Genomic DNA, 14,723 nt, shown 5'->3' with positions numbered 1-14,723 from the left:
GAGAAACTTGGCTATATGCTCTTCACCCGTTATATAGTTTAGTAGGCTTGGGCTTCCAGGAGTTTCAGAATTGACAGTTTGTAACAAAGTAATGCAATCCTGATTTTACTGTGCCATATCTAAATCTTTAAAGACAACTATATATAGAAAGTGTTACTGTGAAATTCAGTCTTCATACCATGCAAATATACTAGTATTTTCTGATTTTGAGAGAGGATTTGGTCTTAGCGGAAGGCTTCTTATTTGATTCTTCCTCAAGAGAACACGAGTAATGATTTCTTCTTCCTTATGCTTTTACCTCCTCCTTGTCTCCAGCAGATGAAAAAGTAAATCAGGTTCAGCCCTTAGAGGATAATAGCTTTATGATTTAAGAAACAAAATACAGATGGGTCAGAAGCAACTGACTATGAAATAACACTGGTAGACTATTTTTCCTCTAAGATACTTTTAAACTTAGTGAAAATATGTTAGAAATGGAAAGGTAATTCTCTTGGGGGGCATTCCTTGTTGTTTGACACTCTTAAAGTTAACAGTATAGTTTCTCATGAAGAAATACATTCCCAACTTCTACAGGAACAGCTGCATAGATGCTGGAAAAACTATTACTTTATTAGCTAATGATCTTGTTTATAAAATACAAACCTTAATTTGTTCAATTCTTCTTTTGTTTAGCCTATTTTAAGTTATGTTCTCTATGCATTGGTGGGTACAGTAGGCTTTGTGACCCATTATGTTCTGCCTCAACTCCGAAAGCAACTTCCTTGGCATTGTTTTTCTCATCCGTTGCTGAAAACCAAGGAATACTATCAGTTTGAAGTCAGAAGTAAGTATTGTTAATGATGCTTTTTTTTTTTAACTTGCAGTTTTTGCTGACCAATTTAACTACCAGTGTTCTTCATTCTTTGCTTTATCATCATCATCACTGAAGTATTTCATGATACCAATTTAGTGATGTATTAGTTTTAGTTCCTTGTGCTTTGATTCCATGATGTTTTATGTATCTTTCAACTAACGATGATAATATCCTGGATACGCAAACATTATCTCCAAGCAGTTCCATTAAAGATTTCTCAGAATTCAATGATTCTGATAATGATTGCTTTGATAATTTTTGGTAAAGTTGCAGTGTTTTTTCACTAAATATTTCTTCAAGTTAGTTTTCAAATGTCATAGAGGATTAGATATGGTGAATGCTGCTGGAGCTTTCAACTTGGCATACGTTTGATTCTTATTAGTATCATTGATATGTTTAACAACAAACATGTAGTGCCCAAAAATCTAAGTGAATAACTTCTGATTTCATGAAATGCTCTTCTGATGAAATTTGCCTTTGAAGAATTTCTGTATTGAAAAGTATTAAGTGTATCAAAGGTTGGTAAGTACTGATGTGTTTACATGCAATAGCATCTCTTCTGTTAAGATCTTAAGTGTCCTACTAGTGAAAAAACGGACTAAGGGACCAGTCTTGCTGATTATGCATGGATAGACACTTGCACCATGTGTTAAAGTCTGCATCTTCATGAAATCTTTCCCTGGCAGCTGTAGAATATATAAACATCCTGCTGATCAATTTGCTAACACTGATAAATGCTGTAGAGGTAGATTGAGGTGTCTTCCTTATTGGACCTTTTTTATTTTTCTTAAGAGCAAATTAAACAAATTTATATCAAGAAAGGCTTAGATATAGCTGAAGCTGTTTTGTTTTTTCTCTTCAGCTTTCAAGGCAAGACAATGGCAAAAACCTGTGTAGGTTTCTGCTTTGTCTCTAATCCCTGCTTTAACTGTTAAACAGTACTACAAAAATATATCATAGAACAGTGCAATTTTGCGTGAAATAGCTCATTCATAAGAGGGCAGATCTTGTTAAGAACATGCCAAGGAATCTTAGACAATTCTACTATCCCTATAACTAGGAATTACAAGATAACAGAGTAGTAATGAGGAGAAAGTTGAAGTAAACAAGCATTTTCTCTCAAAAACATGGAGTTGTCAGAATGGATTCTTAAAAACCTCTGTCTTTGTACCAGCTATGCAGTGTGGTCTTTTCACCAGTGTCTAAGTTGCATTTTTCTGTGATTGGGTGTACAGATAGATAAATATGAATACTAATTGTAATATTATGCCAAACTCTCATTGAAGGGGGAAAAAGTGAAAAGTGCACTTGCATGATTAGACTTTTAATGTACAAAACTAGAAAAGCTACAGTATTAGCTCCCTTTGCTCATTCCTGACTTCGGTTTAGCCATATGTGATAGTGTTTTCATTTTAATAAGCTTGGGCAAGATGAAAGAAGAAACGTCTGACACAGGCTCTTTCACCCTGTATTTGTACTGCCTTGTAAGATTTCCCCCCCCCCCATTATCTTCATTTGCATTAATTTGAAACGTAGTGGTCCTACTGCTTTTTTTGCAGTTGTAAAAATTTAGAAGTTCTTAGCTTTCAGAATTTTGTGTAGGTGGGAAAAGTATGCTCTTCTAGATTGTTCAAGGGGTAAACCAGAAATGTTTTAGTTTAAATATCATTGGAAAACATCCTTTTACACCAACTAAAATGCGTAGTGTGAAACAGTTTGATCGGTATCAAAGTTGATGTCAACCTGTTGTGTTACTTGCCACATGCAAAAAGTGTGTAGCTAGCAAAATGATGCTATATTGTAGTAAGTCTTGTGCAGATGCTTACCAGTGTAAGCTCTCTGCTGGGCTTTAGAGGCAACAGCTTAGAATGATCTTCTCTTTATCTCCTGCAGTTAGATGAGAGTATAGAAGTCCAGTGTGCAAATTCAGTTAGTGTTTGGCTTCCTGACTGGAACTTTTGAAGGGAGTGAGATGCTAATGCTGTGATATACAGAAATGTCTAACTTGCTGTTAAATACTTCTGTAGACAAGCTGATAGAGACGTGGGCTTTTTAATCACAAACATCTTGGATCAAGGATCTGTATTGTTAGCAGTCTCCTGAGTTTGATACTACAATCTGTGATTTATTTTTTTTAATGTGTTTTGATAGATGCTGCACATGTTATGTGGTTTGAGAAACTTCATATTTGGCTCCTTTTTGTAGAGAAGAATGTTATCTACCCACTGATAGTCCTCAATGAGCTTAGTAGCAGCGCTAAGAATATTGCTAGTCCAAAGAAACTGGATACGGAGTAAGTAGAAAAGGTTATCAAGTAATCTGAGTATGTCCAATATGCTGTAAAATGGAATAGTGAGCTGTAGTCTCAGTGGGAAGACAGTTAATACTATTTGCTTGAAACTAAGACAAGGAATAAATAACATTTTCCTTTATTTGCAAGCTCTTACAGAACTGAATCAGCTTTCTGGCTTAATATGAATGGAGTATTTCAGGGTTAAATTCGAAACTCTTGCAAAGAAAATCTTTCAAGTCATGGCATATACTGTAAAGATCGCAAGTTGCAGAATTATCTAGTAGTACGAGATCAGAATTTCTTCTTTGATCTTCAGTGTGTAATATGATTATCCAGTCTGCAAAGCTAAGATAGCTACAGTACACTCTGGTATTGTCAGGTGTAAAGGTAAGACTCTGTGACGTTCCCTCACTGATGATGTGCTAGCTTGCAGCCCCTCTGCTGCTTTCTGCTCTCATCAAGGAATTCCTCAGGCCTTCCAGCTCCTTCCTAGGTATAACTTGTGTCCAGACAGAATTACACACTGTCTCTTAAATTGAACCTTGGCTATAATTCCCAAGTAGTCTATCCGACTGTTTCAGTAAGTGTGAATCCAATAATAGGTCCTTAAGTTTATCCCTCCAAGAACAGTGACTAGGTGGCCTTTTTGGATTTGAAGTTCTAATGATTTAAAACAGAAGCATTGCAGAGAAAATAAATCTTAAAACAGAATGATAGATGTGTTTAGCTGTTCTTTCAAAGTTTAATAATCCCTGGATCTAGTAAATTCTTGCTTTAGACTTACTGCTCTTGTCGCTCCAGAGGGAGTTTGGGAGGAATATCACCATTGTGTTACTTAGATTGAAGAGTTATAAAACAATTTGTTACTCGCTCTGAAGAACAACACCATCGTATTGTAAGTTTATCATTAAACTGCAGTACCCCCAATATAAGTTGGAGCAATATAGTCATGCAGGAAATACTGATAATCCTCTATTCAGAAACATCCTCTCACTGGATAATATAGATGGTTCTTAGCGTTTTTGCATCTCAGTATTCATAACCTGAATTAAAGATCAGGTTTTTGTTCAGAATATGGGGATGATTTCACCTCTAAATTTTTTTTAGGGAGACTGTTTTACAAACAGTGCCAATACTTTGAACATTGTTTTGGGCTACTGATTGGGCTTGGCACTACTGTTTGAAAGACTCTGATAGTAACCTTAAAAAATCTGAAGTCATCTTTAAGCGGGGGAGGAGAAAAGAAATCCTAAATCCAAACCTTGAGGTTTTAAGAAATTAGCATCGCATAGCAGCAACAATTTATGTGGTCTTTAACAACCCTTTCAGATAGCAGATAAATAACTTTTTTTGTATGAATTTCTTACACAGGTTGGGTGCTTTAATGATCACAATAGCTGGCCTGAAGTTACTCCGTTCATCATTCAGTAGCCCAACGTGCCAGTATGTCACTGTTATTTTCACAGTGCTTTTCTTTACTTTTGATTACAAAAGTTTTACTGAGACCATGCTGCTAGATCTCTTCTTCATGTCCATACTCTTCAGCAAGGTAACTTTCTCTCTATTTCTGGGCATTTCAGGTCATCCAAAAGAGAAAATGGACTGAAATCCTAATTGATAGGTAATCTTCCAAGTCATCAGTCCTATCAGCACTTTAATCTGTATGCTATAAGACAACTGAGACTTCTCCTTCCCAAAGCACTTACGATCTTTGCTAGAGGAAAGGATATGAAACCTTTTAAAAATCTCATGAGTTTGTTAGTATAACAATATAGTGCATATCATGTTAGTTGTTTCATTATTCCATCCTTTTGTAAATCTAAAAGCTTCTGGCAGACCTGAAAGAACTTTAAGCGGATCAGTAAGCCCTTCAGGATATTTGCTGTACTGCAAAGCAAGTTAATTTTTAGCCAAATCACTAAACAATTTTCCTTCTCTTTCTTTCCTGTAGCTTTGGGAACTCTTTTATAAATTGAAATTTGTATATACCTACATTGCTCCCTGGCAGATCACATGGGGATCTGCTTTCCATGCTTTTGCCCAGCCCTTTGCTGTGCCACGTATCCTTTGAAAATGCAGATTTAGTTTGTCATGTGTATTTATCATTTCCAAGTGTTGCATTATAATGGTTTATGCATTATAGGCTGTCTAGTGTGTGAGCGTACTTGTCCAGTGAGTATGAAAAACTATGTATGCTTGCTACCATGCTGAGAATTATACCATGGTAGGAATAGAATTCTAACACAGAAGCATAGAATAAGGGTTATTTCACTGCAAAAATGGCACAGCTTTTCTTCTGACAGTCATCCCTTTTTCAAGAGTCACTAACTCTGGTTATTGGTTCCTGAGTCAGCATTGCATTTTTAGCTTATCTGTAGACTGTTTTGAGTTGTATTGAATTAATATTCTTTGCAGAAGAACTTCCAGAAAAGGAATTGCCACCATGTCTAGTGCCAGACTTTTTTCACTAACTTCTGTATTTAAAAACATAAACAAAAAAAAAAATCACTTCTTGCTGAAGATACTGTAAAGATGCTTGGTATGCTACACAGAATTTTTGTCCTTAATTGGGGCCACTACTTAATGTATTATTAAAGAACCTTGAAAAAATAGTTGTTGCTTTCCTTAACCCTGTTATCCTACAGATTCTGCAATGTTGTTTGTCCAAGCAGCTGTGTCAGCTTTCTTCTCCACTCCACTGAATCCTTTTCTGGGAAGTGCAATATTCATCACTTCGTATGCCAGACCTGTCAAATTCTGGGAAAGGGACTACAAGTAGGTGACATAAAGCCTTTAAACATCTGTGATGTTTGCGGGGGGGGGGGGTTAATAACGTAGCTATGGCTAAATGTGTGTTTATCTCCAAGTGCTATTTTTTTCCGGAAGAAACCAGTTTATAGCTCTGAATGTTTCAAAAAACTTGTTTCCGAAATACTGTAGCAGCTGTGTGTGTGGTTTGTGTGGTTTTTTTTTTTTTATACTGACAGTATTTACCTTTCTTATTTAATTTCTGTCTATAGAGATAGAGTCTTGGTTATTTTTTTTACACATCAAAATTGTAGTATTTTAAAATGAAATTTTAATTAGAAGATGAATTTTAGGTACAAAAGCTGCTTTGGGGGGTTTTCAGAATCGTATTCGACCTATCTTCATTATTGCTCGTTTTGCAGCTAAAACTGGTTGTCCTTAGTGCTAGCACCAAAACTCAGTTTGAAATCATTCAGGTAAATCTCTTTTGTTCAAGAAGCTATCAACAATAAAAGCTTCTTCATGTCAGATTATACCTCCCCTAGTCTTATTTCTCCAGTATTCGTGGAGTATCAGATCGGTGGAACATTAGACAAACAGTGTAGGGCAAGATGAGCACAGTAGAACAATGTAAGTACCATTTTCAGAATTTAGGGTAAAGAGTTAGGATTGTATTTTGAGCCAAGAAAATGAAAATTTACTGAAAATTGTCCTTTACTCAACTGGAATGTTAGCTGTGCTGATTAATTGCTTCAAAAGCGTAGTTGTCGTATCTAAAGCTTTATGATATCTACCTAAGAAAACAGATGTATTTATGTTATCATGTCTAAAGCTAAAGATTGTTCTATGACTACCTATTGTGGGCAAGTTTTATTAGGTATTGGATCATAATGCTGTTACAGCCAGAAAACTCTTTTTCAAATCAGAAGAATAGCAAATTAACATGTAAAAATTATCAAAAAAAAAACAAAAAAACAAAACAAAAAACCCAAAAACCCTTTGCAAACTATTTCAGTGGAAATACTTTTTAAATTTTTTGTTTTGTTAGTAGTTCCTTCCCTTAAATTTTATTACAGTATGAAATTTTGTGTTAAGAACACTTTATTTTGTTGTTTTCAGCACAAAGCGTGTGGATCATTCAAATACAAGACTGGCTTCCCAGCTTGATAGAAATCCAGGTAGCTTTTCTAGTTTTTGTCTGAAATTGTTTTAAAAAAAATAGGAGGAATGAAGATGTGAATGGTTTTTATAGGGTATGTGATCAGTTTGCTTTCTGGCCATTTTCCTCCTCTCCTCTGGTCATTTTCTTCCCCTACCATCCCTTCTGTCTGCAATTTTCTCCCCTATCATCTCTTCTGCTTTGTTCTTTAAACTGTCATATATGTTTTTTTTCTTATCTCTCCCCCCACCATATGTGTTTATCTGCTTTACTTTCCTCTCCTTCATTTATAATCAAAGTATGCATAAAGCTGTTCTGCTTTTTATTCTTAAGTAGCTAAAAAGAAGCCAAATGTTATTTGAGGATATCTCAATGATATCCCTAAGACCAGCACAACCAGTCATTACTGAGATACTTCTGTGCTCATTTATTTTTGCACATTATTATATAGAATAGACTGGTGGGAGATACATGAGTGAAACTGAAGGAATAACTTGGTAAATGGAAGAGTGAGTCAGTAAGAGGGGAAAACATGGGTGAAGTATTAAACTTCACCCAGCATTTATTCAGAATAGTTGTCCCTAAAAATAGAGATGGGACCTTGAAACAAAATTGCTGTTAAGAAAATACAGGACTAAATGTGAAGCAATAATTTTCATTGACATTCAAGCTTGAGTTTTTCTGCAGATTCAGATGGTAACCCAAATTCAATCTTTCCTGCAGGTGCAGATGATAACAACCTGAATTCAATTTTCTATGAACATTTAACCCGTTCCCTTCAGCACAGCTTATGTGGAGACTTGTTGTTGGGTCGGTGGGGAAACTATAGTACTGGGGACTGCTTCATCCTAGCCTCTGACTACCTCAATGCACTTGTACACCTTATAGAGATAGGAAATGGCCTGGTCACCTTTCAGCTGAGGGGGCTTGAATTCAGAGGTGAGTTTGTTGCACTTTTATTAACTGTCTGTCTTGCAAAGCAGACTTCTGCTCTGGAAACTGAAGTTACTTTCAGTTCTATTCTGTAAATGATTTGCTTTGAAAATGGGCTGTAGAACCTCTGTATATACCCTCACTTGTGAGGAAAGCTAGCTTTTTATTCCAGAGAGACATGCAAGTCTCTCTTTCCATTTTCCGTTAGTGCAACATGGCTACCATAGTTGTTTCTTACCTTCACCAAATTATTATATGTGATCCTACAGTAGTAAATTAAGCTACCCAATTTTTCTATTATAACAGTGAACTATTGTTAATTAACAAGTAGTTCACGTGCTGTTCACAGAAATGCAGTTTGAGACTTGTGTGATTCTAAACACTTGTAAATATGAGTCACCTTTAAGTCCATCATATAAACTTTTCAACTTTCTTCAAATTTATTTTTTCTCCCTTTCTCTGAAGGAACTTACTGCCAGCAACGAGAAGTAGAGGCCATCACTGAAGGTGTAGAGGAAGATGAAGGTTTCTGTTGCTGTGAACCAGGCCACCTTCCTCATATGCTTTCCTTTAATGCTGCCTTTGGACAGCGTTGGCTGGCTTGGGAAGTACTTGTGACAAAGTATGTTCTGGAGGGTTATAGTATCACTGACAACAGTGCAGCTTCCATGCTTCAAGTCTTTGATCTGCGAAAAATTCTCACCACTTACTATGTGAAGGTATGGTTCTGATTAATACAAATGTTGGAGGAAGGCTGATTACAGCTAGGAACTGTTTAAACTTCTAGTGTCTTTCATCAGAAGATCATAGAATGTGATACAAATTTTAGACATATGAACAGTTTCATCAAAGGAGGACAGAGTTGTATTCTGGTGTGTAAGTGGGAAAACGATCATGTAGTCTAGGACAAAGAGAGGACACTTTCCAGCTGAAATGGAAGTCAAAACTCAGAAGGCTATTACCCAAATGTAAAATTTGGTGAAGTAAATGAAAAGATGAATATATCTAGCCTGTTTCTATCAGAGAAAGCTGAGCTGATTTGTTGTTTTAAAGCTGGCCAAACCCATTTTTGTTTAAAAAAAACAAAAAAAAACCCTGAAGTTGTTACAGGACTCTACAGGCCTCAGATTTCCTCAGATAATCAGTTTGCATACTATTTCATGTCTCTTATAAGCTCCCATCTTTCAGAGTGGGAGAACTTTAGATTGAAATACTTGCCAGATATTTATACACACATATACATGTGGCTTTTTTTCCAAACAAGCATGCTTTAAACTTTCCTATCTTTTAATTTACCTTAGAAAGCTAAATTTTATTTTAGAAATGTACTAAGTGTCCATGTTCAGTAGGTAAAAATTCCCATTTATTTGATGTATATTCTACAGAACTACAGTGAGAATCCTGTCCCATCCTTTTTCTCTTTCCCTAGTCCCTCAGCACATGCTTTAGAACTCTTGAAACCATTCTAAATCTTTGAAAAATGTACCTGTATGCAAACCTGTTGTGTTTTCTGAGCACTCAAATTCATTGCATCTGTAAGCTAAATAAACACTACTGTGTACTACTTGTGTTTTTCCTGGTAAGGAACAAAAGTGAGTTGAAACAACTGACATTGTCTTTTATTGCAATATAGTCTCATGTATTTTTTACTACTACTGTTACAGGGAATCATTTATTATGTCACAACGTCCCCCAAGCTAGAGGAATGGTTAGCTAATGAGACAATGCAGGAAGGACTGCGGTTGTGTACAGACCGCAATTACGTTGATGTAGACCCAACATTTAATCCCAATATTGATGAGGATTATGACCACCGTCTGGCAGGGATCTCAAGAGAGAGTTTCTGTGTGATTTATCTGAACTGGATAGAGTATTGCTGCTCTCGAAGAGAAAAGGTAGGTATAAACATGCGAGGGAAGCTGTTCACTGTTCTAGGATGGTCTTATGTGTTTTTCTTGTTGGTTTGGCTTGCAGGGTTCTTTAGTATTCAGTTTAAAATAAAGATTTGTAATCAAAACAGTTTGTAGTTCACTGGGTGTTCCCCCCCCCCCCCTTGAGACTTCCATTTAAATAACTGTAAGTAGTGTATGATGTAACCTGTTTAATAATGCATTTTCACTTTCCAGCTCACATGAATCAGTTGAATCTTAATCAGGCATTTATCTACATAGAGAAGGGTGTATTTATAGAATTGTTGTTGTATGTTTAGATTTTCCTTTTTATAGATCAACCCTAATTATAACCCCCCCCCCCAAAAAAAAAAAAAAAAAAAGCTGTCTCCAGCTTATATAAAACAGACTGCATGTTACTTGGTCCTCATACTGTGCCTCTCCTTTGGATCGCTGGAACTGCTGGCATGTGATAGTGATCATTCCATACCCAAACCTTTTCCTCTCTCTAGGCCCTCCTGCCTTTTAAATAGGATTATGAGAATTTTTGTAGAGGACTGCTTGACTTCTTGCTGCTTACTAAAAATCATATGTGATGTAGTTAGTGTGGCCTTTTGAGAATGAGCAAGAATTGATTGAGTTTAAAAGGAGAGGGATAAAATTTGATTTCTCGCATTTAACGAAGGATCTGAGACTTCAGAATGAAGGTTTACTTTGGAGTGAAAGTTTAGCCCATTTTAAAGGGTATAAGATTTTAAAGCTTTCTGCAGTCAAACAACAAACAACAGCTGAAGATGATCATGTCATTTCAAGTGACTGTCTTGTGAAATATTTTGTGTAAGTAATGAAAATCAGATTTGATCACTTGGATACACAATCTGTTATCTAGGGCATAACACATGGCTCTAGTTGAGAGTGAGTTTCCACTAAGTAAAGCTATAATCTACAGAAGTTTTCAGCTAACTCAGTTATACACTCCTAAATATGAAGTGAGAATCCACTTTATTCACTAGAAGTATTTTCATCTTAATAAAAACACAATAATTTTGCTAAAAAACTCTTTGCATACAAGATACACAGTATGCATAAAGAAAGCTTATGCATCTGTACAGCTTACAACTTGTTTCAAATACAGCTTGATGTGTCTTTCTTTGCAAGTATGTAGAACATACATTTTTACATCTTTAAAATAATTCCTAATGAAAGTCTGAGCAGAAATACCTGGTGTGGTAGGTACATGTGCACACTTAAGTTTGTGTACCTTTGTGTGTGTTGGGGCTGTTGTCTTTTTACTCCTTCTGGCAGAACATTTTTTCTTCTGTAGTGATATATATGTATATTTTTAAACTCTGTTCACCTGACTCTTCTTCCTTCTCTCTACCCCCTTTTTTTTTTTTTCCTTTGTTACTACAAGCCACTGGATTCAAGTAAAGACTCATCACTGGTGACACTGTGTTATGGACTATGTGTTCTGGGGCGGAGAGCATTGGGGACAGCTTCCCATCATATGTCTAGGTAATAAAATGTTGTTGCTGTATGCTCCCCTTCTCCAAAATCCCTCTGGGCACCTCTGGGCACCTAGGTTAGGTAATGGATGAGTGCCTCTTACTTTTTTTTTTTTTTAAATGAATTCCATCTTTCCTTAAACTAGGCAGATATGCTACATAACCTATTTTCATTGTAAGAGCCAGTGAAATTTCACCTAAGGAACAGCCAATGAAGGAGAACTTGAATTTGAGCATTTTTTTATTGAACTAAAGAAAAGTGAGAATTCTGGTGTGGGTAAGCATCAGTGATAATTGATGAAAATCTAGATGGACTGAGTTCAGAAAGTAAGCTTCATTTCCTACTCCAAGTATGTGCCCTATGTATAAACAGGGGGAAAAGAGAGAACACCTTCTTAAAATGAGAACATGTCTTGATGGAAATTAGATAGGGCCATTGTGTTAAGCTTCACAACTTAGCTGGCTTTGTGGCAAGCAGTCTTGCTTCATACAGTTCTCCTTGAACTGAGCTCTGCTATCATGTGGGAAACCTCTGCCTTGCAGGCTAACAGCCTCAGCTTACTTTAGAAAGCCAGTGTCAAAATGAGGCTGTATGTGTCAGGAAATCATGAGGTGATGATTTAAAAACAGAATAAAAAGTGGTATAATCAGGTGTGGAAGCTATTGGTCAGCTGGATGCTAGCTGCAAAACCTGTTTTACTTCACTTTCAGGGGAGCTAATTCCTCTAAGTGCCAGCAGGTTGCCCCATGAAGATCTTGCGGGTATACAGGCACAGGCAAACAATCAAAGTATATTTGAATTTCCCTAGAAGCATTAAGTTAGCTTAGTAAAAGAAAATGATGGCACTAAGAATGAGAAAGTTGTCAAGACTTTCATTCTGTGGTAAAACATCCACAACGGAAGCTAAATTTCCTTCTTAATTGTTCCATTGTGGTGTTATAGTCCCTGAAAAATTTTCTCCTCAATAGTCTCAGAATAAAATCAGGCATTTCTCACAGAGTTCCTGTTTACTTAAGTCCATGTAAATACACTAGGTCTGTTGCATAGTTTAGTTTAGTCATCAGATGTTTTGTGTACTTAAGCATTTAGTGTCTTGGCTTTGTTACACATGTGTTTGATTGTATGTTTTCTTCTCCTGCTCTCCTTCTGTAAATTGCCTTTATAGGGAAGAATTGTATGCCTTTCTCTGCAGCTCAGTGTAAATCCAGAATTTTCTGCTGTTGTCAATGATGATAAATAATAGTGGAAGTGTTTGTGTGTTTGTGTTAATGTCTGGGGTGTGGGATTTCTTTTTTTTTTTTCTCTTCAACAGTAATCTGGAATCCTTTTTGTATGGCCTGCATGCCTTATTTAAGGGTGACTTCCGTATATCTTCAATTAGAGATGAGTGGATCTTTGCTGACATGGAATTGCTAAGGAAAGTGGTGGTTCCTGGAATACGCATGTCACTTAAACTACATCAGGTAAGACATTTGACAGGAAGTTGTCTCCAGTTCTTGTCTGTCTTTTGTTCTTTGTCTTGAAAGATGAAGTGCTGGAAGAGAAACATTTAGGACATGCAGTTCTTTCTACTTGCCTTGGATGAATCCCACCTGCCCCCAAGATGTCTAAAACAAGATTTGTAGGTAGAGGTAATGCTGTATTGGACCAACTGGAATAATTGAAAAGATTATCCCAGCTTTTGGCCACGTGTTCTTCAGGTCTGGGAGAGAAGCTGCCAATTTCAAATTAAAATGCAAGATAAAAACAGTTCCTCAAACTTTACTGAAATATATCAGGCTGTTTCTGAAAAAAGGTAGTTGGTACTTGTAAAGTAGAAGGGGGTGTGAATATGAAGGAGACAACAGTGGTATGGTAGTTATTTCTGAGGGGAAATACACATAGAGAGAAGCAATTTAGAGCTTGTGGATCACAGTGGTTGGGGGAGTAGGACAGACTTATGCTTAAAAACCTTTCTTCCCCAACATGCTGCCTGGTCTACAGGTGTCAAAAACCTTTCGTTTTTTAAAATAGGTCTAACTACTATCTAAACTCTGAGCCATGGTTCTCAATTTGCATTTCACTTCTATTTTATACCTGAAGAAGGTCTTAGGTGTTCAAAACCTTGTTTGATTGCTTTCCAACCATACCAATTGCCTAATAAAAGACTGCTAGCAAGCCTTATCTTACCTACATTGTCACACCTTACCCCTGAGGCATCTGATTCAAACTTCAAGGGAAAACAGGGAGATGATAATACTTGGGGGAAAAGAGGAGGAAAACAAACAGGGAAAGGGCATGCAACCGAGATGGACAGCTAAAAAGTAAATGAAGGAATGGGCAAAAATCGTGCGTCTATCATGTCTTGCCCTGTGTTCTATTACAGCTCATCCGTGGGATTACATAAAGGAAAGGGTAATGCACTTTATGCCCAGGGCTTGAAAGTTTCATCAAATGTAGAGCAGCTGAAGATATGTCAAGCCCTGTTTTGTATGAACATTTCTAGAAATGATTCCTGTATGAATAACCTTCCTAATATTCTTCCTCATCTTTCCCCTCTGCATATATATGTAGTTGGCTTAAAAGGACATCGTGCCATTCAAAGCTCCACAGTTCTCTCCAGTTGTCCAGTGGGAGTTGTTGTTTTTCATTGTTACACTTCAAAGAAAATAGACACTTTAGCATGACTCGTTTATCCCATCAGTAAGGTTTCAATTGAGAATGAGAAGCTTGCAATTCAAAAAGCTGAAATTGGGGTTGGTCTTTATAATGAAGTTAGGGTGAAGATGAGCAAGCTCAAATTCTGTCCAGGGAGCCTATTTACTAAACTCAACAAGTACAAGGAACTCCATAGTGAGTGATAAGCACCCTGTGAGGAAAAAGTATTAGTACTCCAAAAGAACAGATTGCTTGAAAACCATAATAACTAGATAAATCTTATTTGCATTTCTTAAGTAATTTAAATCACATACCTTCCCTTACTCCAGAGTCTGGAAGTTCCCCCAAATTAACAGTGGTTGAATCAACTCCTCTGCTTAATACAAAGAACTCCCTTAATTTATCAGAATGCATATAAATGTTAGGAAGATAGAATTGGGGATTTAGCTATATCAGAAGGTTCTGTGACTAAATACAAAATAAGCAAGTTCAATTCAGTAGTCATACTTGACTACCAAGTTTAAGTTGTGTTAAAGTATCTGAACTGAAACTGAACACAAACTGAAACACAGGAAGTTCCATCTGAACACGAGGAAAAACTTCTTCACTGTGAGGGTGACAGAGCACTGGAACAGGTTGCCCAGAGAGGTTGTGGAGTCTCCTTCTCTGGAGATATTCGAAAGCCGCCTGGACGCAATCCTGTGC

The 14,723-nt window shown here is 36.6% G+C and overlaps 1 protein-coding gene across 5 annotated transcripts in view; it reads left to right on the top strand.

Annotated features, from left to right (window-relative positions):
• PCNX1 (pecanex 1) overlaps positions 1–14,723 on the top strand; it is a 92,352-nt gene that overhangs the window by 66,780 nt on the left and 10,849 nt on the right. For all 5 annotated transcript variants that reach the window (XM_067296540.1, XM_067296537.1, XM_067296539.1 and 2 more), the window contains 11 exons: positions 673–823; positions 3,005–3,146; positions 4,518–4,695; positions 5,098–5,206; positions 5,792–5,921; positions 7,014–7,072; positions 7,777–7,992; positions 8,452–8,705; positions 9,651–9,881; positions 11,290–11,390; positions 12,694–12,844. In XM_067296540.1, coding sequence (XP_067152641.1) covers positions 673–823; positions 3,005–3,146; positions 4,518–4,695; positions 5,098–5,206; positions 5,792–5,921; positions 7,014–7,072; positions 7,777–7,992; positions 8,452–8,705; positions 9,651–9,881; positions 11,290–11,390; positions 12,694–12,844 — 1,722 coding nt within the window. The remainder of the gene's footprint in view (positions 1–672; positions 824–3,004; positions 3,147–4,517; positions 4,696–5,097; positions 5,207–5,791; positions 5,922–7,013; positions 7,073–7,776; positions 7,993–8,451; positions 8,706–9,650; positions 9,882–11,289; positions 11,391–12,693; positions 12,845–14,723) is intronic.

Source organism: Apteryx mantelli, chromosome 4 (assembly GCF_036417845.1).
Source record: "Apteryx mantelli isolate bAptMan1 chromosome 4, bAptMan1.hap1, whole genome shotgun sequence".
Taxonomy (NCBI): Eukaryota; Metazoa; Chordata; class Aves; order Apterygiformes; family Apterygidae; genus Apteryx; species Apteryx mantelli.
This window is presented reverse-complemented; position numbering and strand designations above follow the sequence as displayed.